The 27,588-nt window shown below is 48.2% G+C and overlaps 1 protein-coding gene and 1 pseudogene across 1 annotated transcript; one reads left to right on the top strand and one right to left on the bottom strand.

Annotated features, from left to right (window-relative positions):
- Positions 1–9,214: 9,214 nt before the first annotated feature.
- LOC149333521 (uncharacterized) lies at positions 9,215–17,630 on the top strand. The gene is made up of 5 exons (XM_089556072.1): positions 9,215–9,327; positions 11,016–11,188; positions 14,261–14,319; positions 16,372–16,437; positions 17,444–17,630. The coding sequence occupies exons 1-5, from the start codon at positions 9,244–9,246 to the stop codon at positions 17,623–17,625; spliced, it is 564 nt and encodes a 187-aa protein (XP_089412198.1). The 5' UTR covers positions 9,215–9,243; the 3' UTR covers positions 17,626–17,630.
- A 598-nt stretch (positions 17,631–18,228) lies between these two features.
- On the bottom strand, positions 18,229–27,265 carry LOC149333520 (cytochrome P450 3A12-like; annotated as a pseudogene).
- Positions 27,266–27,588: the final 323 nt, after the last annotated feature.

The raw sequence follows: 27,588 nt of genomic DNA, 5'->3' as shown, positions 1-27,588 counted from the left end.
GACTTTCCCTCTCCCCCGTCGGGCTCGCGCCGGCGAGACGCCGTGCGCGCGGCGGTTTTTCTTTGTTTGTTCCTAAAATGCGCCGAATTTTGTGACACTGCCCCTTCCTTTAAGAATATTGTGTAACAATATTCACAAAACACAAAATTCGCGCGCCCATGCATGCGCTCACAAAGTCAGTGGCGTATGCCAAAATACATACATCAATACCTTGATGCTTTCACATACATAACACAGTGCAATAGACAAAGTGCACTCCAAAACTTCACAACACTTCAAAACACGCCGCGTTTCGGCGGTACAATTCACGCGCACATGCATGCGCTCACAAACTACATGTGAAAATACATACACCACTGCCATGATGTTTTCACATACACAACACAGTGCAATGTTCACAATGCACATAAGTACACGCCGCGATTGGACAGTACATTAACACAAGGCTACAAACATGGAGCACGCAAATACAAGGCACACTTTCGCCTAAACTTCCAAGTTTGGCCTACCGAGCGGGCTCGGAACAGGATTGTTTCGCTCAAGGTTTCAGTCACGCTTTTAGTTCTCTTACGCACGCGACTCTGACTTTTGTTCCTGTCGTGCGTTCTAGTCTTCTTCCGCCTCATGCTGAGGCTTCTCTTGCGAACGCTGTTGTAGCCCAGCTTCCTATTCGTGCTGCTCTCTGTGCATCGGTTCATGCTTCGAGCTCTTCCTCTTTTCCTGTGGCTAGCGCGTCTGTTGCGAGCAAATTTTACGCCAGTTCGCTCATGACGGCTCCACTTCTCGTGCTTTCCTTCTTGGCGTGCGCCCGTTTCTTTGCGCTTTCGCCTCCAGACGGTGTCGTTCCTGAACGCTGGGCTTGCTCGTCTCAGCTTCTTTTTCACTTTGCTGCGATGCTCGTGCAGCTCGCTTGCATTCGGCTCGGCTGTCTTCAGCTTGGTTCTGTCTCTGTTCTTTTTCTTCCTGAATTTTCTCCAGGGCTTCTGCTTTTCGGTTTCACCTCCTTCAGTGGTGTTCGACTCATTTCTCTTTCTTTTTTCTTTCTTCCGAACTCTGCTTTGGGCGGAGCCCGGTTCACTGACGATTGCGTCATCCGAGTTGTTCTCTCGCGATGCAGCCATTGGTTCAGCTCTTTTTTGTTCTTCGAGGACTGAGCTTTCTTCTTCCAAATCCTTTTTCTTCTTTTGGAGCCTTTCTTGTGAGGGGCATTCTGAGCATGGCTCATTAGCCGTTGATGACTCATTCTCCTCACTTTCGCTCAGTGTTGCTTCCTCAGCTTCATCTGATACTTTCCTGAGCTCGTTAGTTTCAGTGCAGTGGTGCTCCATTCCTTGTACTGCACTGTCTCCTTCCTCCGAGGCACTAATTTCCTCTCCTTCGTCATAGGCACCGATTTCCTCGCCTTCCACATCGTGAAAGCCCCCCTCGCTGCTCGAGTGTTCACTCGGAACGGCTTCCGGTTCATCACTGAGTGAGCTCTCCTGAGATATGATGGCGTCGGAGCATTCATTCTCTTTGACATTTGACCGCTCTTCCTCATGGTCCCTACTGCAACCCTCAGGCGTGCAGCACAGCGATTTGTCGCTGGAGCTCCAACTCTTTTCTTCCTCATCTTCAGGCGAGAGCCCTAAGGTGCACTCTGACTGAAGCGTCAGGTTGGCCTTTTTCACAGTGTCGACTACCTCGGTAGTAGCTACGCATTCAGTTTCCTGAGGAAGCGACACGCCGGTCTGTTCTTCACTCTCGGTGGTTTCAGTCGCAGGAACAGGCTGTTCCACAACCAAGCTTTGATCTGTGGATCTAGTCACCACCTCTTCTGTGGTTGCTAACGAACCAGTCTCGTTATTACTGAACATGTTTTCGCTAGAGGCTAACAACTGACACTCCGCTTCCTCAACCTCCGCTTGTGCTTGCGCCGCCGTCTCTACTGTAGACTTATCGCCTGCCGTCCTTTCTTCCGTATGGGGAGCGACGGTGTCGTCAGCCACATCGGTGGCCCAAATTTCTGGGTCGTTCGGCGATTTCGCGCCCTTGATGTTACCCAGGATGACGTCATACAGTAGGCGCTCCATGCACAGCGCTGTCACTTCTCCGGTGAAGTACGGAGTGTTCACGTGCACTCTGGCTTCAAGTAACAGCTGTGCGGAACCATCCAAGAAATACACAGGGCTCATTTCTCCAGTAAGTTCTTCATCGCTAACCAGTTCCCTTTTGATGAAAACTCCGGTGCTTCCTGTGCTTCTCAGAACGGAAACGGACTTTCCTCGAATTTTGCCGGGAAGGACAGGCATTCCCTCAGTTAGAGAGCCTGGTCTGACGCACGTAACAGTGCACAACACTGGCGGTTTCTCCCAGTACGCCTCTTCTACGCAGTCGGCCCTAAAGTCTTCCTCCTCGCCATCGTACGAAGAGCCACAGGGTTGCGATACCTGTCGAACTGGCTTTTCGAGACTTGGGCACGCCGCTGCTTTGTGCCCCTTATCTCCACACTTGAAACAAACAAGCATTCTCTTGCTCACTAAGTTGCTACGGCAATCCGAGGCATAGTGGCCTATCTTCTTGCACCGGTAGCATTTCTGCGAGGGCACTGGCACTCTACCACGCTTGCCCCTTCTTTTGCTAAGAGCTTTGAGCTGAAGCTCGCTCTTATTCTTCACTTCATCCCTCATGAGAATCTCATTCTCTAGATGAACTTCTTCTTGTTTCAATTGAAATTTATCTGCCTCTCTTCGGGCATTTTTCCTTTCTCTCTGCGCTTCTTCTCGCGCTTTCTCAGTGGCTTTTTGAGCCATTTCTCTTTCTCTCTCAGCGGCTTCTCTAGCCATCTCTCTTTGCCTCTCCTCGTTTTCTCTTCGTTCTCTCTCTCTTCCTTCTATTTCCTGGTTCACCCAATCCGCAATCTCGGATTCTTCCAGGCCCAGCTGACGACCCAACTTCACAATATCTCTTAGATCCATTTTGGAGTCTCAGCTGTTCAAGCCTCGAACATAGCTCCACTCGGGGAACCGGATCCAACCGCCTCTGCGCGGCACCTCACAATATCGCTCTGCTGATTAACACTCGTTTACGACCTCTTCGTAAACTCCTTCCGACTCTTTATCCGTTCTCTGTGCTTACAAACACCAAACGTCCTGTCGCGGACGCCAGAATATATTGTCACCCAGACTTCGCGCACTTTTAGTGGGAAGCTCCCAGACACCCTTAGAGCGTGTGGGGGTAGCGGTCTCGGACTCGAAGGAGATACCCTCGACTCAGCGTGGCAAACTCAGCGGAGACCAGCTACCAAGTGACAAGAGGTTTTTGGGCGTTCGGTGCCCAGCTTTCGCTGGTCGCAAGCCAGAGAATGGGTCGGAGCAAAACGTTCACAAAACAAAACAAGGTTTATATAGCAAAGAGGCGATACAGAGGATTACACAATCACTAGTACAGACACATACACAGTGATTAATTGAACAATGCACTTCGTGCAAAGTTAAACTCGAGAGAGAATACAATTCAAAGGAAATATTACACCTAAAGTGCACTAACACAAGAGAGAGAGAGGTAAACAAACAAAACACAATTTGTTCACCGGGCACTGCGGCAGTCCGACGACCAGAGTTCCACGACGATGCCGTCCCGCAGACTGGCGAACGTTGCCTCGTTGGTCCGTGGCTGGCCGAGTGGTGTTTTCCCCGGGAGTCGAACGGGCGCGCTTCTCCGAAGCTTAAACGGCGGTCCGGACTGACTGATAGCGGTCAACGTCCTTCTTTATAGGCTCGCTCTCCCGTCTGTTTGTTGTTCGCGCCCGAGTAGGCGCGCACATACACGCAGCATTGGCAGTGCTGTCTCCCTTTCCTCTTCTCACCGGCCGCGCGTCCCCATTGGTCAGAGGTCGGGGGTCGCATCTCGAAGTTTCGAGCGTGTTCTTGAGCGGCGCCGACGCCGACGGGCGAGGGGGACGTGTCTTAGTGCACGCAAGGCTACGCCCTTTCCCCCCGTCAGCCGTAGAACCGACTCGCATGTTCGAGAATAGTCGGCGGGGATGACTCATTTCCTCGGCGCACGCCGCGGCGGTGGAGAGAGAGGCACGCGCTCGGCGGGGGCTTTCCCTCTCCCCCGTCGGGCTCGCGCCGGCGAGACGCCGTGCGCGCGGCGGTTTTTCTTTGTTTGTTCCTAAAATGCGCCGAATTTTGTGACACTGCCCCTTCCTTTAAGAATATTGTGTAACAATATTCACAAAACACAAAATTCGCGCGCCCATGCATGCGCTCACAAAGTCAGTGGCGTATGCCAAAATACATACATCAATGCCTTGATGCTTTCACATACATAACACAGTGCAATAGACAGAGTGCACTCCAAAACTTCACAACACTTCAAAACACGCCGCGTTTCGGCGGTACAATTCACGCGCACATGCATGCGCTCACAAACTACATGTGAAAATACATACACCACTGCCATGATGTTTTCACATACACAACACAGTGCAATGTTCACAATGCACATAAGTACACGCCGCGATTGGACAGTACATTAACACAAGGCTACAAACATGGAGCACGCAAATACAAGGCACACTTTCGCCTAAACTTCCAAGTTTGGCCTACCGAGCGGGCTCGGAACAGGATTGTTTCGCTCAAGGTTTCAGTCACGCTTTTAGTTCTCTTACGCACGCGACTCTGACTTTTGTTCCTGTCGTGCGTTCTAGTCTTCTTCCGCCTCATGCTGAGGCTTCTCTTGCGAACGCTGTTGTAGCCCAGCTTCCTATTCGTGCTGCTCTCTGTGCATCGGTTCATGCTTCGAGCTCTTCCTCTTTTCCTGTGGCTAGCGCGTCTGTTGCGAGCAAATTTTACGCCAGTTCGCTCATGACGGCTCCACTTCTCGTGCTTTCCTTCTTGGCGTGCGCCCGTTTCTTTGCGCTTTCGCCTCCAGACGGTGTCGTTCCTGAACGCTGGGCTTGCTCGTCTCAGCTTCTTTTTCACTTTGCTGCGATGCTCGTGCAGCTCGCTTGCATTCGGCTCGGCTGTCTTCAGCTTGGTTCTGTCTCTGTTCTTTTTCTTCCTGAATTTTCTCCAGGGCTTCTGCTTTTCGGTTTCACCTCCTTCAGTGGTGTTCGACTCATTTCTCTTTCTTTTTTCTTTCTTCCGAACTCTGCTTTGGGCGGAGCCCGGTTCACTGACGATTGCGTCATCCGAGTTGTTCTCTCGCGATGCAGCCATTGGTTCAGCTCTTTTTTGTTCTTCGAGGACTGAGCTTTCTTCTTCCAAATCCTTTTTCTTCTTTTGGAGCCTTTCTTGTGAGGGGCATTCTGAGCATGGCTCATTAGCCGTTGATGACTCATTCTCCTCACTTTCGCTCAGTGTTGCTTCCTCAGCTTCATCTGATACTTTCCTGAGCTCGTTAGTTTCAGTGCAGTGGTGCTCCATTCCTTGTACTGCACTGTCTCCTTCCTCCGAGGCACTAATTTCCTCTCCTTCGTCATAGGCACCGATTTCCTCGCCTTCCACATCGTGAAAGCCCCCCTCGCTGCTCGAGTGTTCACTCGGAACGGCTTCCGGTTCATCACTGAGTGAGCTCTCCTGAGATATGATGGCGTCGGAGCATTCATTCTCTTTGACATTTGACCGCTCTTCCTCATGGTCCCTACTGCAACCCTCAGGCGTGCAGCACAGCGATTTGTCGCTGGAGCTCCAACTCTTTTCTTCCTCATCTTCAGGCGAGAGCCCTAAGGTGCACTCTGACTGAAGCGTCAGGTTGGCCTTTTTCACAGTGTCGACTACCTCGGTAGTAGCTACGCATTCAGTTTCCTGAGGAAGCGACACGCCGGTCTGTTCTTCACTCTCGGTGGTTTCAGTCGCAGGAACAGGCTGTTCCACAACCAAGCTTTGATCTGTGGATCTAGTCACCACCTCTTCTGTGGTTGCTAACGAACCAGTCTCGTTATTACTGAACATGTTTTCGCTAGAGGCTAACAACTGACACTCCGCTTCCTCAACCTCCGCTTGTGCTTGCGCCGCCGTCTCTACTGTAGACTTATCGCCTGCCGTCCTTTCTTCCGTATGGGGAGCGACGGTGTCGTCAGCCACATCGGTGGCCCAAATTTCTGGGTCGTTCGGCGATTTCGCGCCCTTGATGTTACCCAGGATGACGTCATACAGTAGGCGCTCCATGCACAGCGCTGTCACTTCTCCGGTGAAGTACGGAGTGTTCACGTGCACTCTGGCTTCAAGTAACAGCTGTGCGGAACCATCCAAGAAATACACAGGGCTCATTTCTCCAGTAAGTTCTTCATCGCTAACCAGTTCCCTTTTGATGAAAACTCCGGTGCTTCCTGTGCTTCTCAGAACGGAAACGGACTTTCCTCGAATTTTGCCGGGAAGGACAGGCATTCCCTCAGTTAGAGAGCCTGGTCTGACGCACGTAACAGTGCACAACACTGGCGGTTTCTCCCAGTACGCCTCTTCTACGCAGTCGGCCCTAAAGTCTTCCTCCTCGCCATCGTACGAAGAGCCACAGGGTTGCGATACCTGTCGAACTGGCTTTTCGAGACTTGGGCACGCCGCTGCTTTGTGCCCCTTATCTCCACACTTGAAACAAACAAGCATTCTCTTGCTCACTAAGTTGCTACGGCAATCCGAGGCATAGTGGCCTATCTTCTTGCACCGGTAGCATTTCTGCGAGGGCACTGGCACTCTACCACGCTTGCCCCTTCTTTTGCTAAGAGCTTTGAGCTGAAGCTCGCTCTTATTCTTCACTTCATCCCTCATGAGAATCTCATTCTCTAGATGAACTTCTTCTTGTTTCAATTGAAATTTATCTGCCTCTCTTCGGGCATTTTTCCTTTCTCTCTGCGCTTCTTCTCGCGCTTTCTCAGTGGCTTTTTGAGCCATTTCTCTTTCTCTCTCAGCGGCTTCTCTAGCCATCTCTCTTTGCCTCTCCTCGTTTTCTCTTCGTTCTCTCTCTCTTCCTTCTATTTCCTGGTTCACCCAATCCGCAATCTCGGATTCTTCCAGGCCCAGCTGACGACCCAACTTCACAATATCTCTTAGATCCATTTTGGAGTCTCAGCTGTTCAAGCCTCGAACATAGCTCCACTCGGGGAACCGGATCCAACCGCCTCTGCGCGGCACCTCACAATATCGCTCTGCTGATTAACACTCGTTTACGACCTCTTCGTAAACTCCTTCCGACTCTTTATCCGTTCTCTGTGCTTACAAACACCAAACGTCCTGTCGCGGACGCCAGAATATATTGTCACCCAGACTTCGCGCACTTTTAGTGGGAAGCTCCCAGACACCCTTAGAGCGTGTGGGGGTAGCGGTCTCGGACTCGAAGGAGATACCCTCGACTCAGCGTGGCAAACTCAGCGGAGACCAGCTACCAAGTGACAAGAGGTTTTTGGGCGTTCGGTGCCCAGCTTTCGCTGGTCGCAAGCCAGAGAATGGGTCGGAGCAAAACGTTCACAAAACAAAACAAGGTTTATATAGCAAAGAGGCGATACAGAGGATTACACAATCACTAGTACAGACACATACACAGTGATTAATTGAACAATGCACTTCGTGCAAAGTTAAACTCGAGAGAGAATACAATTCAAAGGAAATATTACACCTAAAGTGCACTAACACAAGAGAGAGAGAGGTAAACAAACAAAACACAATTTGTTCACCGGGCACTGCGGCAGTCCGACGACCAGAGTTCCACGACGATGCCGTCCCGCAGACTGGCGAACGTTGCCTCGTTGGTCCGTGGCTGGCCGAGTGGTGTTTTCCCCGGGAGTCGAACGGGCGCGCTTCTCCGAAGCTTAAACGGCGGTCCGGACTGACTGATAGCGGTCAACGTCCTTCTTTATAGGCTCGCTCTCCCGTCTGTTTGTTGTTCGCGCCCGAGTAGGCGCGCACATACACGCAGCATTGGCAGTGCTGTCTCCCTTTCCTCTTCTCACCGGCCGCGCGTCCCCATTGGTCAGAGGTCGGGGGTCGCATCTCGAAGTTTCGAGCGTGTTCTTGAGCGGCGCCGACGCCGACGGGCGAGGGGGACGTGTCTTAGTGCACGCAAGGCTACGCCCTTTCCCCCCGTCAGCCGTAGAACCGACTCGCATGTTCGAGAATAGTCGGCGGGGATGACTCATTTCCTCGGCGCACGCCGCGGCGGTGGAGAGAGAGGCACGCGCTCGGCGGGGGCTTTCCCTCTCCCCCGTCGGGCTCGCGCCGGCGAGACGCCGTGCGCGCGGCGGTTTTTCTTTGTTCCTAAAATGCGCCGAATTTTGTGACAATCTGCACAAGGAAATTCATATCAATTTGCATGCGAATTGGTAAAATATACGGCCCGGGTAACGAAGTCATATTTCTCGATGCATTCTAGCCGTTAGCTTCCTATATTGAAACGGAATGTTCAGTGCTGCACATAGCCTGCGGCTTCTTGCTGAGAGTTGCAGAACCTGCCGTCTTAAGTTGTTTTAACGAATCTATCTATGTGAGTTTTTCCTCATATTGGCTATAAAAGCCTGTTTGGAGATTGTGCGTAAGAAGTCAGGCACCGGAGTAGATTTTAAAAAACTTTAATTGCGCAGTTGATCGTCAACCGAAAAAATTACTAAACTGTGTTCCACCTTATTGAGAGTACTCGGAGCAATAAACAACTACGTCTTCCACATCAAAAGGACTCCACTGCGATCAGTCACGTGTTCCTAAAAAAAATAAACACAATTAAAGCTTTTTTAATGCACATATTTATGAAAAACATCTCACTGCGCTAAAAGAGAGAGCTTACGCCCTGGTAACTTGTCAGTCCCAAATTTAAAGGCGCTTTTTCTGGCGGCAGTGAGGTGAAGAGTGCAATAAACTTAGACAAAAAAGAAAAGAGCAGAAGCAGGGCTTTAAAACTATCAAAGTAGTTCTGTACCAAAATATACCGGCATTTTACATAGAAGCATAAGTGCGGGCGGCGGCTTTCATAGCATGACTGTCGTCACAAGGGTCACGAGCCAATTCCACCGATTTGCAGCTCGTCGCATCTCGCTGGGAGGTGCCATTGCACTGGTAAGCAAATTTACTAACTCAGAAAATAAAATAATTGAATTAAAATTCTGCATGTTAGGCAGAAATAGGTTTCCAGAAAAATCGGCATTATTTCTCATAGTCTTAAAGTGCTGGAATAATTTGGAAGGAAAAATAAAACTTGTGCTAAAATATATACGAAATAATTCTCCAAATGACATTGCAGTCAAGCGCCTGTCGCGGACCAATACCAAAGACAATGACTCGCCTATCTGAGCTCGTCGCCTTCGCACTGCTGTGTGCAGTCGCCCTCGGTCAGCAGTACACAAAGGATTTTTACGAGGTAAGGAAGGCGCATTATTCCTGGTAAGAATTGATCAGTTTTAGCTCACTGTTTCGGGATACACAACGGTTATCAGTTATCCATCCAAATGAAGATAAGTACTTCCTTGTTTATTTGTTTGCATTCTGTATTCCACACGCAACACACATGTGGTGCTTAAACCAAAGTATAGCATTATATTTGACCAACTTACTGGCAACTCATCGTACTTCTTTTATGTTGTTCAAGGGAGCAGTTATTTAATTTTAACTAATGAAATAAATATCTCTGCAGACGGTACAAATACAGCAAAATGTCCAGAGGAAAGTCTCAGAACGTCCCAAAAAGTGCCGAAAAATTTGTTTCAATTTTGATTTATTTCATGATTTTCTTTGCGCGAAAGAAAGATCCGACGAAAGCCGAAAAAAAAACTTGTGAACATTCGCTTTGCCTCCGAGACCCTACTGCTTTTATACGACAAAAGAATGAATGGATTCGGCTCCGGGCAGTCCCCTCAGACGTTGCCGAAGTGCCAGAATTCTGGCAGTCACGCAGGCTTTAGGAGTGGACTCTATATTCACTAAGAGATCTTGCTCAATTAAAGCGCAGAAAACGCCCGGATGGACGGTTAACTTTATCGATATAGAGACCGAAACACACAGCAGCGTTTATACGGCGTCCAGGCTGCACACGCAGCCTCGCAGCCTCCGGCGTCGCCGGAGGCAAACGACGAAAGTTAACAGCCAGGCGACCCTTCGAGCCCATAGATGCTCGATCATCGTAGTTTTACTCACTGGCTTGACTGCACTCCAGCTGCATTGCTTGAGTTTCACTGCAAGCGGAAAATGTGAGCTGTGAAATCCGTGACAAGCATGACCTGTCGATGTCCAGCTCGCGCACTTACTGAGAAAACCTCAATAATGCCCGCATATTTCTGGCTCATGCATCTCTGTGCCCGATTAGTAACACGGTTACCTCATCGGTGCAAGCAGCGCGCTGAATTCAAGTTGGAGGCGGTGCTCTTAAATTTTTATAAAAACAAAAACTACGGCCTCATGGCTCATTCGCTGGAGCGGCCATCTTAGAATAGTAATAAAAGATTGCCTTCCGGCGATTGTCTCTCTGCGCTGCTTTCTTACTTTATTAGTAATAAACCATTACTTGCCACATTAACAAGATTGATTCCACACTGGAAAAGATTCGGAGGTGAACCTGCCTCGGCTGACTTTTGTCGCGTGCGCTTCGCTAGTTTTTCAGCTTTCAGGGGAAGCACATGATGTAAAATATTTTAATATTTTGTAGAATTTCTGACATGTTGACCCCATTTTTGCAAAAAAAGAGGGGCGGCATGCTTAGGGAAGTTCTTTAGCGCGTGATACCTTTAGGTTCCTAAGGGCCAATGATTCGAAGTGAGAGGAAAGGCGACTTTATTGACTGTCAAGCAATAAACCTAATCATACTACGTCTAAGTCCGTGCGCCAGTTCCCAGCGCCTGGCTACAATATTGTCAGTTTCAAACATTACTGTAATGTAAGGCATAACTCCTACTGACGAGTTGAAGAAACTCATGAGTTCGAGCGTATTAAAAGTTTTAAAAGCAGAGAAAAACAAACAAATTTCAGTTTCTGCTTATACAAGCTTTCTTTTGGTGGCCCAGATTGGCATACAACTTTGGCGCACCCTGAAAGTATCAACTTTGTCCTTCGCAGGAATCGCAGTACAGACCACTTTTGACGTACGAATGCTACCGGACCGGAGTCACCCTTGAACCCGAGGGCACGGTGAACTTTACAATTCTCTGGGACGGCACGGAGCCCGGTAACGACAAGGCGGTGGCTACGACGTGGTACTCCCCGAATGGAACAGTGGATCAATACGCCTCGTAAGTCTTTACGAGCTCTGAGGAATCCATCTAGTACTGCAGCCCTAGGTGAGGGGAAATATCGAATATATATTTTCCGCTTCATGGATAGTCATGTGGAGTAACGAAGGGGCAAGAGATTACGCACAGAACGAAGCCTCTGGTGCGCACAAACTGCTCGACTTGACTCATTACGATGTCTTCAAAAAGATAGTTCTAAAATGAATTTTTGTGATAAAGTATGTTCATGATTTTTGGTGGTACTTCCGGTTGTAAATACCACAAAGTTCCGGTTGGACTTTTGAACGCATCTCAATTAGTTGGGCTCTGTAGCATAACTGCAAGACAGGCTAGCAATGTTTTGCTAATATCGGTTCGCTGCGATATTTTTTTAACGTGCTCAGTTATTTGAAGCACTCAGGCTTCACATTTCTATTATGAGATATACACGGCTGATCTTTCTCAGTTGTATAACAAAAGGAGAAAGTGCAGTGTTCTTGCAATAGACGATATGCGAAATTGTTTGGCGGTCTGGCAAGACCGCGCCCACAACTTCCGGTTTCCATCTTGGCGCGGTCGAGCTCGTCGAGCTGGTGCATCGTTTGCTATGCGTACTTTCTTCTTGCGAGTGGAATTTCAACAGGCAAGCTTCAGCTGCTGCGTTGTTTTCACAGCTGATCTTTGACTAAATGTAGGTGCTTTCAATAAGCGCCAGCTTACTCCTACCGCGTCCTCAGCTTCGCTTGAAGTCTGGCGCTTATGATCGCAATAATCGGCACTCGAAAGTGAGTTGGAAAGTCGAACCGTGACCGTGTGCTGTTGTCGTTTTAATGCTCGCATTAAAGCACCAGTTCAAGCATCACGCATTATCATGGCTATTTTATTCCCAGGTGGACGTGAATTCATCTGGTAGGGTAGCGAGCGGTTATTTTGCGGTGAGTGCGCACGTGTGTTGACAAACTTCTGTGATAGTGCGAACTTTCGTTCGCGCCGACGCCAGGAGCTTCGTGCATTGCAGTATAATCACACAAGACCCTCGACCAGCTGCGTAATTCGATTCCTTTACTGTAATGTGCAATGCGCATCTGCGGTTTTCAACGTCACCGTTTCAGAGCCCGGCGTCGGTTGATTTTCGCCGCAATTCGTTGAAACCGCGTCTTGCTTAAGACGCAGTTGAAGCGAGTATTGCGATGTTGTCAATCGATATTACCAAGAGGAAAGTGGGCATATATAATTCAAAATGTAAGCAAAGACGCAGTTTTTTTTTTCAGATAAGCACTGAGCTACCGCGGCGGCTTAGAGAAAGAGCGTACAGCTGTAGGTGCCTGCACGAACTCGATACGCTGGTCAAGTTGTGTGTGCAGGGGCGAAATTAGCATGGTCGGTTGCTTCCGAAACTTAATTTGCTTACTCCCAAACTTGGACAAATGGCTTTGTTGCGAAGCAAGCTGTTGAAGCTTGCCACAACGATAATAAAATCTGATGGCCTGAAGCGTTTTCAGAACACTGTTGCACGAACTTTCTAGCTTAGAAATGCGTCCCTCATTCATAATTAAAGTAGCTATATTATTCGCTTCTTTTTTTTTTAGATTTTCGTCGCCGCAGATATGGAAGGTATAGGAATCCTCAAGAAATAAAGCATTCGCACCTCAGTTTTTATACGTAGGGTGTATTGCTTCACAAAGACTCCTTAACGCGCTTAACATATGCGTATGGTCCAGAGAGTTTGCTCGCCCTTCTAAAACTAATTGAACGCGGGAAAAACTTAACTGAACACGTAGCAAACTAAGCAGTAATCGGCATATGGTTCTTCGAGTGAACTTATTTCGCCACGGCACGAGCGATTGGCCCGCTCAAAAAAATCACCTTCTCTATTACGTTGTTCAAGTATGCGTCTATATATATTCACGCCCGACCGGGGAGTTGATAAATGCACGAAATCGGCTTCTAATTTTGATCAGAGACAACAAAGGCTGTAGTCCTGATCTTAATTTAAACGCAAATCACCTCGAGAGATTTGTCAAAAATCAGCGCAGAAAGCGAAAGCTGCGCACTGATCCGCGTGCTGACACATGATACCTCGCATGGCGTTTTGTGTTACTAAAACGTTGGGACGGAGTAAAAAAATAGAAAAGCGAAAAGCTGGAACGCACCTAGTTCTGGCACGCATCGTAGTGTCTTTTCACAGTGGAGAGGGTAGCGCAACACTGCATCGGCATTTTACTTTTCAAACGAAGCGCAGCCGTTTTAACCCAACGCTGGGCAGCGGTTTCGTTTTCTGTACCGTGCCAACATGGAGGACTTAGTTCTCGGAGCGTCGAGAGATGGCGCTGCGCATTTCGCATATCGTCTATTAGCCCCCCAAGCTAGCGAGTTATCTCGGTATAAGGTGCGCCTACGTTTAGGGCATCAACAACATCAGGTGAGAGAGCGTATGTTAATATTTTTTCCTACCAGATTCTTTCCATGATTCCTCTTTGCGCACAAGGCAGGTCTTTGAGAATCACCCATACATTTTGATAGTGAACAGACGGAAGGCGTGCGTCACATTCTATCTGCTGACAGAACAGTGTTCCTACCTCGGGCAAACGCGGCGACGCTCATCAGGTGCCCATGAAATGCATGCAGTCATTGAAGTGCAGGTCACGTGTCAAGGCTGCCTCAGCGCATTTCTTGGGGAGCTGAACCAGTCGATAGTTCGCTCCACGTCGGCCAGGCTAAACCAGTTCCGCTCATAGTAGCGCAGTTGCACTGAATGAGCGCCGGTACGGCTTGGCCAGACCGTTTCCGTGTACGGATATGATTACGCTTTTAATAGCTGCTAAGAACAAAAAGAAAAACATAAAAGGACGGGACACTCGCCATTCTACAACCGCTTCACAGGAATTGGCGAAATCTCAATACATACAGGAACTTTTAATCTCAAAGTGAAGCTGACCATCCGATTTCGAAAGGGAAAATAAAGATTGGCTCCACATTTCTTAATGTTTCAAATTTTGCTGAACCATTTTTCTAAGTTGTCAGGATGCGAGCTGGTTATTTTGGATATTGGAAAAAACTACTTGGAGTTGCAGTCGTGTTTTCTTTTTGCAGAAGTACATTTGTTTTTGAGTTTGACGAGGCGACCTCGACGATCAAAATAAATTCCTCTGGTAAGTAAAAGCAACGAAATTCCTTATCTATCATCTTCCCCTGCAAAAGCTACCTTTGGTCCATGTCGAAAAATCAGTTTATGTTATTGCAATAGATAGTTGAATCTATTGTACATTTGTAACTATTGTTTTCATTATTCCTTATTACTTGGTTCTGATCGGTGTTCGGTCTGTGTTCACTGCTGTTTTGCCTTTGAAGAGATAAGGCCTTAGTCAAGCTGCGTACGCAGCTTTTGCCTTATCTCCTCCATTATATTTGATGGAAAGACCAAATAAATAAACTATTGTCGACTACTAATTCCTGAGAAACGTGTAGATTGAAATGTGGACAATTTTCACTTCGAAGAATCTTGTCACTGCTCTCGAAGCTGTGGTGCGTCTGGAAGCGCCACCATATTTGTTACCAAATGTGAAGCCCTGAGCGAGCGCCCGGCTGTGTTTAGACATATGAGGTAAAAAAAAAAAACAGGTGTGATCATTAGCATTCGGGAGGTAAGACGAAGTTAAAAGAGTACTTGAAATATGATGAATAAGTTGATGCTATATAATGCCGGGTGTTCATGTTTATCATTACCGAACACATCAAGCGCTACTTTAAATGTTTGCTCTGAGGGCAGCCCGCGAATGGTGGTATCGCCCGGCGAATAACAACACACCATAAGCGACAGACGCCAGCGTTTATTGCTAGCCAACAGAATAACACTGAACTCTACAAGGAAACAAGCACCACAATACTGCGACATAAACAAAAACTTGTGCGATGCTTGACCTACCCTGAAGAGTATACACTAAGGTAGTATTACAGATCCCTCTCGCGACACTACTGCTTCTCTTTCATGAATTCTTACACCGCGGGTATTCTTCAGACCACTACCGGCGCAGTGGAGCAGCGATTAAGCGATGCGCCACTCCGTCGCCAGGCCGCTGTTTCAAACACAGCCATTCAGGGACCCAGGCTGCTCGTCCCCAGCTCCCGCAAGACTAATTTTGTCACAGTTACTTCTTCGGGAGCCTGCCACTCTCTCGACCAACGAGCAGATGCGTCGTGCAACGGAGGGCAATTTGAAACTCACTGAATTTGTTTCAGTTAATGTAACTCCCACCAGTTATGGTGGACACTGCCCACTGTCGAAGGTGGGCCACCAGCTTTTACATGACACGGACGGACGAACTCTGACTTTTCATGTGAACGGGACCTCTAACCGCATTAATACAAATCTTCAGTTAGGGTGCAGCACTTGGCTCCTCAGCGCTGCAGGGTGGGAGCTGTAGTGCAGTTTTAACAATGATATGCTATAATAAAAACGCTAGCTGCAGTGCGCAAATATCACGCGGTCCGGATATCGCAAAGGGACTACCTCCTTGCTCGACGCTGCACTAATGACGGGGCTGGGGGCGTCGCAGCCACAAACACAAAGTACCGCTGTAATGCCGCCGCTACACCGTCACTGTAGAGCCGGGACGGACGCCCCTTCAGCGCGACGCGACCTATGGAACTCCCTAGCGGCTGGTACGCTTTGCCCGAGCCTTGATGTGTAGTACGGGCAGCGCGCCTGCGCAAAACTGTCCTCGGTAGGCTGCTCGTTCGAGCGTTATCTAGATGTCGCCGTGATCTCGAACATGCTCCTTGACTCTGAGCAAGATGCGCGGCTAAGGTTATAGATTTGCGCATCATGAAGGCGTGATTGCGGAATGTAGAATCGGATTCCTTCTCTCGCTAGACGCTGCAGTGAGAGCAGCGAAGCAGAGGAGAAGCGTTCGCCCCGTAACTACTCTTCTAAATTGTGGTTTGGTGTATGGGGTTTAACGTTCCAAAGCGACTAAGACTATGTGAGACGCCGTAGTGGAGGGCTCCGGAAATTTCGACCACCTGGGTTTCTTTAACGTGCACTGACATCGCACAGCACACAGGCGCCTCTAGAATTTCTCCTCCAAAGAAATTCAACCGCCGCGGCCGGGATCGAACCCGCGTCTTTCGGGTCAGCAGCAGAGCACCATAACCACTGAGCCACCGCGGCGGCACTCTTCTAAATTGTTTTCCTTCTTTTTCAGATGTGGAGGAGCACTTTATTCAGCTCATTGAGCCATTCAACGGCTTGGCCTACTACGTGAACATAAGTAAGTCCCAGCTATTACTTACAACCTTGAACCGAAGAAGCGTACGTCCCCGATTAAAAATCATTATGCAACGGCGCTCGCTTTTGAGCACTGTACTAGGGCAGTCAGGGCACGACAGAAGTCGCGTTTTTCAGATGAGAAGGAAGTATTTTGTCATCACCTCTTGTTACTCATGAAGCTTTACACTTGGCAAAGTTCTCGACAGCATGGCTCATAAGCTAACATTACGGCCTGAGAGCCTTTGCCCAAGGCAGAGGTTATGAGGATGTGGCTTTAAGGAGAACTGATTTTAGCGAAACTTTTGAAACACTGTGTAGGGCTTCACATTCGAAACCATCAATACAAGAACTACTTAACTGTCAGTACGAGAGGAAATTTATTTCAATGTATTTTCCTCGAGGGTGAGCCCCGTAATTCAAACTTCCAGCGCTTGGTGCGATCTCCCGCGCACGGGGAACCGGAAGAAGCTTGTGACCGGGCAATTGAAGTTAAGAGGAGGGTGGACAGGCAGTGTTTCGACGAGGATTTTCTAGTGTGGCTGTTGTACAGTTGGACCCAGATGCCTGAATTCGTAAGCGTGCATCTCTATAGAAACGCTAGTGCCTCGGCGTAACAGTTCGCGGTGCCGTGAGCAGCTTCGGGAATTTAAATCCCATACAAAAAAAACTCCCTAGCTACGTACTGCGCCATCCCAGCACAATTCACGAAAAAAAAAAGTGAGAGACAGATCCGTGTTCTTCGCTGGCTTCGCGTGTGCAAGTTTGTATTTCAATGAGAACAGCTACGTTTACGTCATACAATTATAGTCTAATAAACTGCATGTGGACTGGTACGAGTACCTTCAAGAAAATAAAACACAGCAGTCTGGAAACGAGTAACTATACGCAGCTGAACTAGCAAAAAAAAAAGGAGGTCTATGAGGAAAGCGCCTGATATACACGCCAGCAACTCTATGGGAAGCATGGCGCCGATTCCTGTCAATGAGATTCGACTTCGTGTTTTGCAGCCATCACGAGCCAGAACAACCGCGTGGTCTACAAGCTGTACGACGTAGACTCGAGATGCGGCAACGCCGCCGCTGCGCGTGGCGTCGTCGACCCCCAGGGAGAGATAGGCTTCGTCTTCTCCAGGGACGTCGCCGAGCCGACGCAGAGCTGCACCAAGGATTCGCTCTGCGCGCCGCAATAGAAGCGAACGGCCTCTGAGGAGCCATCTTGCCTTTGGCATGAGAATAAAATGTTACTTAGAAACTACGGCTGTTTTTTTTTTTTTGGAAACTGAGTAGGATATAACCAGAATCGCCTCAACGTGCTGTCAGACAGATCGATCAATAAAGAACCAACTCAGCAGTTAAAGGACCGCGCAATATGTGTAGATACTTTGTAATGATTCCCGGTTCTGCATTCAGAGAATAGTAACCTAAAAAAATTGTTCATTGGGCACCGTTAGAACTGCTTCAAAGAAAGTATTGCTTTGACGTACATCACGAAAGAAAATGGAACGCCTAAGTGAAATGAAGTTACGATACATTGCGACTGAATACACTAGGCAGGAGGCTCATGGGGCTATAGCTTGAGTCGCTTTCCGGCATTAAACCCTAATACAGCTTTCAATTTCCTTTCCATAACTCTCTGCACTCTACTAAATTTAATTTCGACCCTTTCTGTCAGCATTCAGGCTTCTTCCCACAAAGAGTAGCAAGTTGCTGTTAGGTACTCTCACTTTGAGGGATACTGACAAGCTCCTATACATGACCTGGCTGCCGAATGCACTCCAGATCATGTAGCTATCTTACTTTTCTCTTGACTTGACGTCACTACCTGCCGCAGGTAGAGATATTCTCTCACCACTTTGAAGGTTTCGCTGTCCGTTGTAAAGTGTTCTAAGCACATCCTAGACTGTTGAATAATATGTCTGTTTTCATATTCTGCTTAGCCTGTCTAAGCCTTCAGTGATGCTGATAATTTGCTCGCTTAGTTTCTCAGCAGTGAAATGCTGTCACACAATAGGATGTTAGAAAGAACTGGCGATTAACTTTTATCGGCATACAACGCTTCCCATTCCAATTCTCTGTACGGATCCTGTAAACACGCGGTGAATGGAATTGCAGATACTTGGTGTCCATGGCTCGTGCCATTCCTCCTTTGGATTTTGTGACCTTCCCTGTGCAACACTATGCTGTCGGTCTGTAGCAACCAAGGGCCGTTTTCGGAAATTGCAGGTAACGTGAACGCACAACCATGGCGTTCTTATCGGAGAAAAGGATTCATCAGAGTACCTTTCATTGTCCATATAGCCCTGTTATTGGGGCTGGAGACATAAATTGGCGTGCTCTCAAACGTAAGTGAATAGCACTTAGAAGTGTGTGCGGCGCTTGCAAAGTCGCAGGAGAATTAAAAGCAAGGCGACATTATTTTAGAAACAAAGAAACCCGATACCAACTTCAAAAAAACATTGGCTGTGGTTTGACCAATCGCCGACCCGAGTAGAACTGCGGAAGCAACGCCGCGGCAATCGCAGCGGCGGCGGCATCTCAGGGGGCACTTTGGCTGTCTAAAGTGCGTAGAGGCGAAAGCGTTTTCCGCACCACTTTGACTGCGTCTGTGGCACTGGTGACATCCCCACTGGATGACGTCACACATAATTAGGTACTAATTACAAGTGACCGATTACTATTAATTGGGTAATTAATTATTAATGCCCAAAATACCAACCAACTACTAATTAATGACGCTTATGCTTCACCTTTAGGAGTGGAACGCGACAGGATATTACCACAAGTTCTCTGCTCAAAGATGTACTCAAGCAGTCGCTCTCCCCACCCGGCGCTGGGTCGGATGTTTATTAATTCGGGAATCAGTGACAACCCACGATCAGACACGAGTGGGTTGGCCACTTCGTCACACAGCATCAACCGGAAATCTTGAAGAACTTGAACGAGTGCGCACTTCACTAAGAGTAACGCGGGTGTATGCACACCCTCTGTCCCAGTCCGAACGGTATAGGTACGTCCCACTGCGCATGCGCCGGCGGTTTTCTTCGGCAAACCTCTCGGGGCGGAACTGCTCTGGGTCGGGCCATAGATCGGCGTCGTGGTGGATGAGCCAGGGTACAGCCAGAACGCTGATGCCGGCAGGGATGAATCGCCCGCATGCAGTCGAGTCCCGCGAACACTTTCTAGTCAAGCCTCTTAAGCTGTCGCAGTTCATAAAAGCTGAGGTCCCCCTTTCTCAAGGAAAAGGTCTTCCAGTTCCTTTACTATTTCGTCTTGTTCGCTTGGATGCATCGCCCAAAGGTACAGCTAGAAGGATAGAGCGATAGCCATGAACTCAAAGCCAGCCAGTAGGAAAATGGCGGGCTCAGAGAAGATGTACCGGTCGTCCAGATGCCTCACCCGCTTCGTAGACCCCTGGTGGACGTCGCTGAAGCACTTTGCGTTCGCGTCCAAAAGGACCTGTAGTATGCTGCACTTCCTCGCACACTTCCCGGAGCGGTGGAGCTCTGTCGTATTCCGTACTAGGTTCACGACATCCTTGAAAGCTCTGGAATGTTTTGTGAAGGGATACAACCACGTAAGAAGGGTGTGTACTCCGGGCACTGAGAAAGCCACTTCGATGGCTGAGTTTTCCATGTCGTTGCATACTTGCTTTAAGTTTTCAAAAATTAGTTCGCTGGATTTTTCCTGGCCGTCCACCTGAACGAATGCACAAAGAGATAAATTCTTTAGGCACGGAGCACTCAAAATAGAAAATGGTGATTAAAACTCAGCATTGAACCGAGAACAGCATTTCAAAGATTCACTGCCCTTTTTGTACGTGAAGGTAGCAATGCATTTTCTTCGTCTCGAAAGGTCTCAATGAGCCTGTGAAGACTATAGCGCAAGGCGCTGTCCTTACTGCGGTAATAGCGCACAGCCTAGTCTTGAGGTGGCAAGTTAACATTGAAAACAAAATGATCTAGGCTACTTAGAAGGAATACGGAATATGACATAAAAGTATTATGCAACAATTGAAGGTAACAAAACAGTTTTTTCTGATTTTTTTCATACACCACGAACCACTGAAATCAACTGCAAAAAAAAAATACTGAACGCCAAACTGAAGCGCAGTTTTGGGCTCTGTTTTTAGATGTATAACGTCTTGAGCGGTTGCAATTTTGGTTGTTATTCGTAAGTTTGCTTAATTTTTGTTCCATTATATATTTTTCCTTCTTTTTTTATGTTGCCCTCAGGCCATTGTAATTTATTCTTTCGTTAATGCAATAATACCTTCGGGCGGTGCAGGTATTTCAAATAAATATCTACTTCAATCTTTGTGCACAGTTTTGAGTTGCCCTCAAGCTGAGTGTCAGGTAGTTAACTTGATTCTTTCGTGTATGCTTTAGGACTTGCGTGGCTCTCCTCAGCGCACTTTGCAAACCTACTTTGTCCGTCTTCGAATCCATTATTCAGCGCACTAAACGATACGGGGAGATGTTTATAGAATATAGTCGGTCAAACTTTGCATGTGTCCTAGGCACAGCAAAACCAACGAGGACCTCGCCTTCGTGCCGCAACGGCGCAAATATACAAACCGTCTACGACGCGAAACCCGCCTTTGCTCCACAATGGCGCAAATATACAAACCGTCTACGACGCGAAACCCGCCTTTGCTCCACAATGGCGCAAATATACAAACCGTCTACGACGCGAAACCCGCCTTTGCTCCACAATGGCGCAAATATACAAACCGTCTACGACGCGAAACCCGCCTTTGCTCCACAATGGCGCAAATATACAAACCGTCTACGACGCGAAACCCGCCTTTGCTCCACAATGGCGCAAATATACAAACCGTCTACGACGCGAAACCCGCCTTTGCTCCACAATGGCGCAAATATACAAACCGTTTAGAAACCCACCTCCTGCGCTAGAACTGCATTCATGATGAAATCGAACGCGAGGCCCAGGGCACTCTCAAACACTTCGACGTGTCCATTGGAGCGGCTTATCCTTTCCGCCCTCTCCACAAACCTTGAGCAGCACAAATTCGCAGCCGGAGAGAGCTCCTTAATCACTCTTGAGCTGAAGGCGTAGTTTAACGACGACCGCACCCTCTTCCTGAGCTGCCTGAAATATAACAAGGTGTCCGTGAGCAAACTGAAATATTGGAGAGATTTCGCATAGCATAAACGTACAAGTGGAGATGTATGCCGGTTTCACGAAAGGGAGCTGCGTATGCGCCGTGGCGAGTGTGCGGCTGGGTAAAACCACCACGCGTGTGCGACAGGCCCTGGTGTTGTAACAGGCGCACGTAAAACCGGCATACGTATCCATTCGTTGGTCTACGGTATGCTAAATCTCTCTACTGCTGAGTGCTGAGGTCTTTTTCACACACTGTCATTTGTCGGTTTGGATTGCCTGTACCTGTCAAGTATATATAGCGCATCTGTCAAGTATAAACAGCTATTAGCCCAGAAACCGACTTCTTCTGTTTTTTACAGCGATCAAGATATTCGGGAAATATTCCTTGGTTCGTCTGCAGCACGGAATTGAGAGAGGACGAAGTCAGCAGGTGGGCAAGAGTGATCATATATATGTTGTTCGTGGGTCTCTGTCCTAGATGTCGTTGCCACTTCATTGCATTTATGTTGTCTCGATGCGCCGTTAACGCACCCTAAACCAGAGATAGAACAGTACGCGGAAGCAGCCGCAGCGTGGAGCGGCTTCGGCGGCAGCGTGTTGCTGCTATTGTCCATTGCTTCTGTCTACGATGTCGGTTCATCGATGAGAGCCGGTTCTAGGAGATGTGGTTTGCTTTCGGCCCCTTGGTGACAGCGATCGGCTCAATGCCGCCACGGTGGCTCAGTGGTTATGGTGCTCGGCTGCTGACCCGAAAGACGCGGGTTCAATCCCGGCCGCGGCGGTTGAATTTCTTTGGAGGAGAAATTCTAGAGGCCCGTGTACTGTGCGATGTCAGTGCACGTTAAAGAACCCCAGGTGGTCGAAATTTCCGGAGCCCTCCACTACGGCGTCTCTCATAGCCTTAGTCGCTTTGGGACGTTAAACCCCATAAAACCAAACCAAACCAATGCGTCCGAAAACTGTTCAGAAACACCAGGTATTGAGGTGATGGTTGAGGACTTCGGCCTCACCGCTCGAAGAGCGTGGTTCTGCTGTTTCAGGTGCCTCGCGTCGCTCTGTTTAACCATTGGTGATGTGCTTAAACTTGACGTTTCTGCAGAGGCCACGGAAGGGGAGTCATTTAGCTTGTTAGTGTTGGTGGTGCATTGAAGGATACTTCGTCGGCCCTAGACAATGGCATCGTTGACAAATTGCTGTCCCCTTTTCTTAGCACGAATGTGGCAGATGGTCTGCTATCAATTCTTGTGGCCGCCATTTTAGAGTACCAGCGGTTAAGACCACGGTTTCCGTGCTTGCGGCGACATCGGAAAAACATGACATGTGCATAGCGCCACGCTGATATGTCAGGACATAGTTACGTCATAGGTAACCCCGGACTCACAAGAGGGCCAATCATGACAGTGCATAATCGTGACTGTGTGCATGAACATTAGTCATACCTGCTCTACACTGCGCTACTCTACTCTCACATCTCTACCCTTTCACGCCACCACTACGCACATGCGGTAACCTACGCCCACACCCCTGCCCGTAAAAGCCAGCTAAACACAGAAAGAATAGTTACCACACTCGGCTTTATGTGGTCCAACCCTCTGAGCAAAAAGAATTCACTAGAGATTGTTGCCCCGATAATACGCATATAGCGCCACTAAACCTTGACATCAAACCCCCCAACCCCCACCAACCAAGTCATGAAATAGCTTTCCTGGACGACACTTGATTTTGTCTCGCCGCGTGGAATTCCGGCCAATTCTGCAATTCACGTCTAAAATCCTTGGACCCAGATCTAAAGCTCCGGCTTCCATCAGGCCTACCACGACGTGAAGAAACTTTGCTGTGTCGCCTCCGGCTTGGTGTAGCTTTCATCAACCATTACTCTTTCTTAATCGGTATGGCTGATAGCCCTGCATGTGCCATCTGCGGGGATGACGAGACTATAACCCACATTCTTTGTAACTGCCCTGCCTACAGCTCTGAAAGGCAGTCTCTCAGCCGTGCGCTGGAGCGTCTGCATCCACGCCCACTGACGGAAATGAAGATTCTCGGCCACTGGCCGCGGCGATCGTCGGCGGTGAAGGCCTGCAAGGCACTCCTCCACTTCTTGCGAACATCTGGCCTGCACGATAGGCTGTTACTTTAACGAACGCTGATTTTTCAGTGTCTTCATTTTTCTGTTACTCTCCTTTCTCTTTCTTTTTTTTATCCCCTCACTCCTTTCCCCCCGTGTAGGGTAGCAAACCGATTATTCTTTCGGTTAACCTCCCTGCCTTTCCTCTTCTACATCCTCCTCCTCCTTTAGATCTCTTGTTGATGCGCGTATAATATGCCTGGTTCGGCGTTATTGAACCTTGGTCTCTTGGTTCTTTGTATTTTCGCCTTTTTGTGTACATATTGCTGTTTTTTCCCACTAAAAGTTCAGTTACGAGTGAGCGCTTGTGTTGTGTTGTCGTCGTCTTCTCTTCGAATTCGCTTTTTTGCTCGCGTTAACCGTGCATGATTACTATACACTCCGGCTGGCATAAGGATTTCGCCCGACATCAGATCAGCAGTCGAGGAAATTATCATTACAACAAGGGTAAACATGGGATGAATTTTTCTTATTTCTGAAGCGTTGTGCGTTTTTCTCCACCGAAGCGGTTTGAGAAAGCATATAAGGTATAAACGCCGTCTCCGCTGGCGTCAATGAAGTATGTCACAAATAAGCAGCTCCCGCTGGCTAAGTTTCTTATCGTGGTAATCGTAAGGCGTATTTAGGTGAACGAGGTGGAAATCTCGGAATTGTGCCCTCACGTGAGGCGTATGGGCGCTTATGGCAACAGCCCGGAGCTAAAGCGAAAACTCCAGCAGTTTTTTTCTTCCTTTCCTCCTCTCCTCGACCCATTCGCAACTCAGGGTAGAACGAAACAATGCGATCTGGAAGGGCGCGCATATATGGGCAAGAAAGGCCTCTGAACTGGCTTTTTTATTACGTCGCACTGACTGCGGGCTCTTACTTTTTGAACGTTGCGAACAAACTGCACTTAAGTGATATTTGCATGTATTAAAGCAGAGTAGTATTTCTTACAAGACGCGCATCGGTGCCAGAATATTTTGCGCTCTACTCTGGAAGCAAGTTCTGGATATCCTGCTTTCACTAGCGCCGATAGTTTAATCATTAATTCTATAAAGTTTGTAACATTGTCTTCAGCACTACGTGCATTTCGAGGAAAGTTAGGTATCCAAAGTACACTAACTCAATTCAAATAATTTTCGGAAAATGGTCGATACCAGTCTGTTTTTCGTGCCTCAGAAGTTCTCTTCGCAAAACACTAATGAAAACGCTCCTTTACGTGCAATCTGCAACATGGCCAGGAAATCTAACGCATCGTGACTGTTTTCCAAGTTTCGCGGGGCTCACCATCAAGCTGAAGGAGACTGCTTTTAAAAGGTTCCGCATCGACCAGGCCTATGGTTCTGTCTTGAAATATTGCTGCTTGCTTGACAAAACAGTCGTGCACCACATCCGGGTCTGTGATGACCAAGAAGGGATCACTGCCCATGTAGACGCCGAACATCGTTTCGTACTGCTTCTTCTACTCCGTGAGCATCTGCATGCATGAGAACAAGCATTGGCGCCAGGCTTGAATCGAATGCAACATGCGTGCGCACAATGCAGTGTCCATTTGCTACGAGTACGCTGTGGTGGTAGTCCTTTCACAGCTGATTCCAAAGGAAGGGCACTGACAGGGCAGAACTAGGAAAGAAAACAGGGCGGGCCAGCTGGTGCACACATTATCGAAAGTAGCTCATTTTGTACACTGCACTACGAGATAAACTCTGAGATTATAACCAAAAATTCCAAGGTGTATTTGGTACCACGGGAAAATACCATGGTTTCATACCTTGGTACCATAATTTCAGTGGCCTACCATATCCGTAAGAATGAGCGCACGTGTGTTGCTGACCCAGTGGTGGTCCTGCATGAAAAGGAGTTTTCTTGTCTTGGCGGGCCTGCGTGATTCTTATCCTGATACGCTTGCCTGACGGTCTTTGTTTTGTATTTTCTTTTTTCTTTTTATTTCTCTCTCTTTTCTGCGTTTTTTTGAATAAACGCCCAGTTGCCAGTAAGGGCTTGTCTTCCTTGTCCATTGTCCTGAGTGTCCTATTTTTTTCCATGCTGATATAGAAACTAGCTCAAATGTCGACTCTACTACATCTGTTTGTTTGGTACCTCTGGTATTATGGCTAGGAAAAAGAACATACGCGCACTTAGGTAGGCTACGATACTCGAATGGCGCGCAAATTGACCTGATGGCTCCGGCCCCAGAGCAGAGTGATAGTTCATTTACAGCAACATCCCTTGTCAGAATATTTTAGCTCTATAATTGGGTCTTAAGAAAGTCATCTCAGACATTGTATTACAACGCAGCGAGAAACCATGGTAAATAGGGTTCTAAGAGGGCGAGTGGTAGATTTTTGTGCGCGAGGACTCCGTGTGAAAGAAGCGGTTTTCAAAAATGCGCTGTCCACCAGCTTTGCTTGTGGGCCGTTCAAAAGAGAATGCTTTTAGCACCGGTGCTACTGGGGAGCTCTCAAGTGGCAACAACGTAACCTCCCGCTATCCTCGAGTGATATGGAACGCTAGCGATGCAGAACGAGCACGGCCCAGAGGCAGCACCCATAGCCAGTGCATTTTTTGCAAATGATGAACGTGCAAAGCTTCAGTGCGTACCGTAATTCGGTAGGGGGAAATTCGCTGCATGTTTTCCCAAATGAACTCATGCTTCGGCCCATGAATACCGAAATCCTCGAAGAATCTCCTCGAAGAATGACGAAGGTCCTCGCAGAATGACGAATAGCACGATGTTGACTACGAAAACCGACGCAACGCTGATGAAGATATCCGTCCAATGTCCCATGTTCCAGGCAAAACCTGCTGCATGAGATTGTTTGTTTACATTCTCTGGGCCGAGAATGCGTTGATTGGAGTTAGTGCGCGTACACAGCATTAAGAACTCAATAATGAAAGTGAGTGAGCGAGTTTGTTTTCCATTCTGACAGTGAAAGCGCTCAAGAAAACTAGGACGGCTTTGTACGTCTCTCTTTTTTCTGTCGCCCAAGTCTTTTTGAGCGCTTTCACTGTCAGAACTAAGAACTGATCACCAAAGTTCACTGTGCACTTCCTTCTCGTTCAGGCGCAACTTGTACGAAGCTCCTCGAACATGACGCAAGACAGTGCAGCCCCCTGAGTACCTTGTTCATGATATTGTTCACAGCGCAACAAGAACGGGAAAAACGAAAGACGGAAGAGTAACACAAAACAGCGCTTGTTTGTGTTACTCTTCCGTCTTTCGTTTTTCCCGTTCTTGTTGCGCTGTGAACAATATCATGAATACTTACCAACTCGCCCAAATTTCTGCTTTGCTGAGTACCTTGTTCCCATGCTGAACTCATCATTATCATCATCAGCATAACTACCTACACTCCGGGACAAAGGCCCCTGCCATACCACCTCAAATAACCCTGTCCTGGACAAGCTGCGGCCACCTTATCACTCTAAGCTTCCTAATTTCGTTCATTCAACTGACTTTCTGCAGCCCGCTGCTGCGATTGTTTTCTATTAGAATCCACTGCGTCACCTAGAAGGACTGCCAGTTACCTTCCCCTTGCATTGTATGCCCTGCCATAGAGGCCATTTCTTGATTTCAGGCGCCTCGAGTTCGTCATCATACCCGCTCTGCTCCCTTGCTCTCTCTTTGCGTTACATCTATCATTTTCATTTCCATCGCACGCTCATGAGCCCCAGCCGCGATAGATCAGTGTTTAATGGTGCTCAGCTGCTGGCCCATAGGACGCGGGTTCGATTCCGGCCGCGGCGTTCGCATTTCCATGGAAGCAAAATGCTGGAGGTCCTTGTACAGTGCGATTAAAGAACGTAAAAAACCCCAGGTGGTCGAAATTATCCGCAGCCCTCCACTCTCGCAGCCTGAGTCGCCTTCGGGCGTTGAACGACATAATCCAAACCAAACAGCAAAAGCGTGATCTTCAAT

This window comes from Amblyomma mixtum, chromosome 8, assembly GCF_055824585.1.
Source record: "Amblyomma mixtum isolate Tamu chromosome 8, ASM5582458v1, whole genome shotgun sequence".
Lineage (NCBI taxonomy): Eukaryota > Metazoa > Arthropoda > Arachnida > Ixodida > Ixodidae > Amblyomma > Amblyomma mixtum.
Note: the sequence above shows the minus strand (reverse complement) of the source record. Positions and strands in the feature narration are given on the sequence as shown.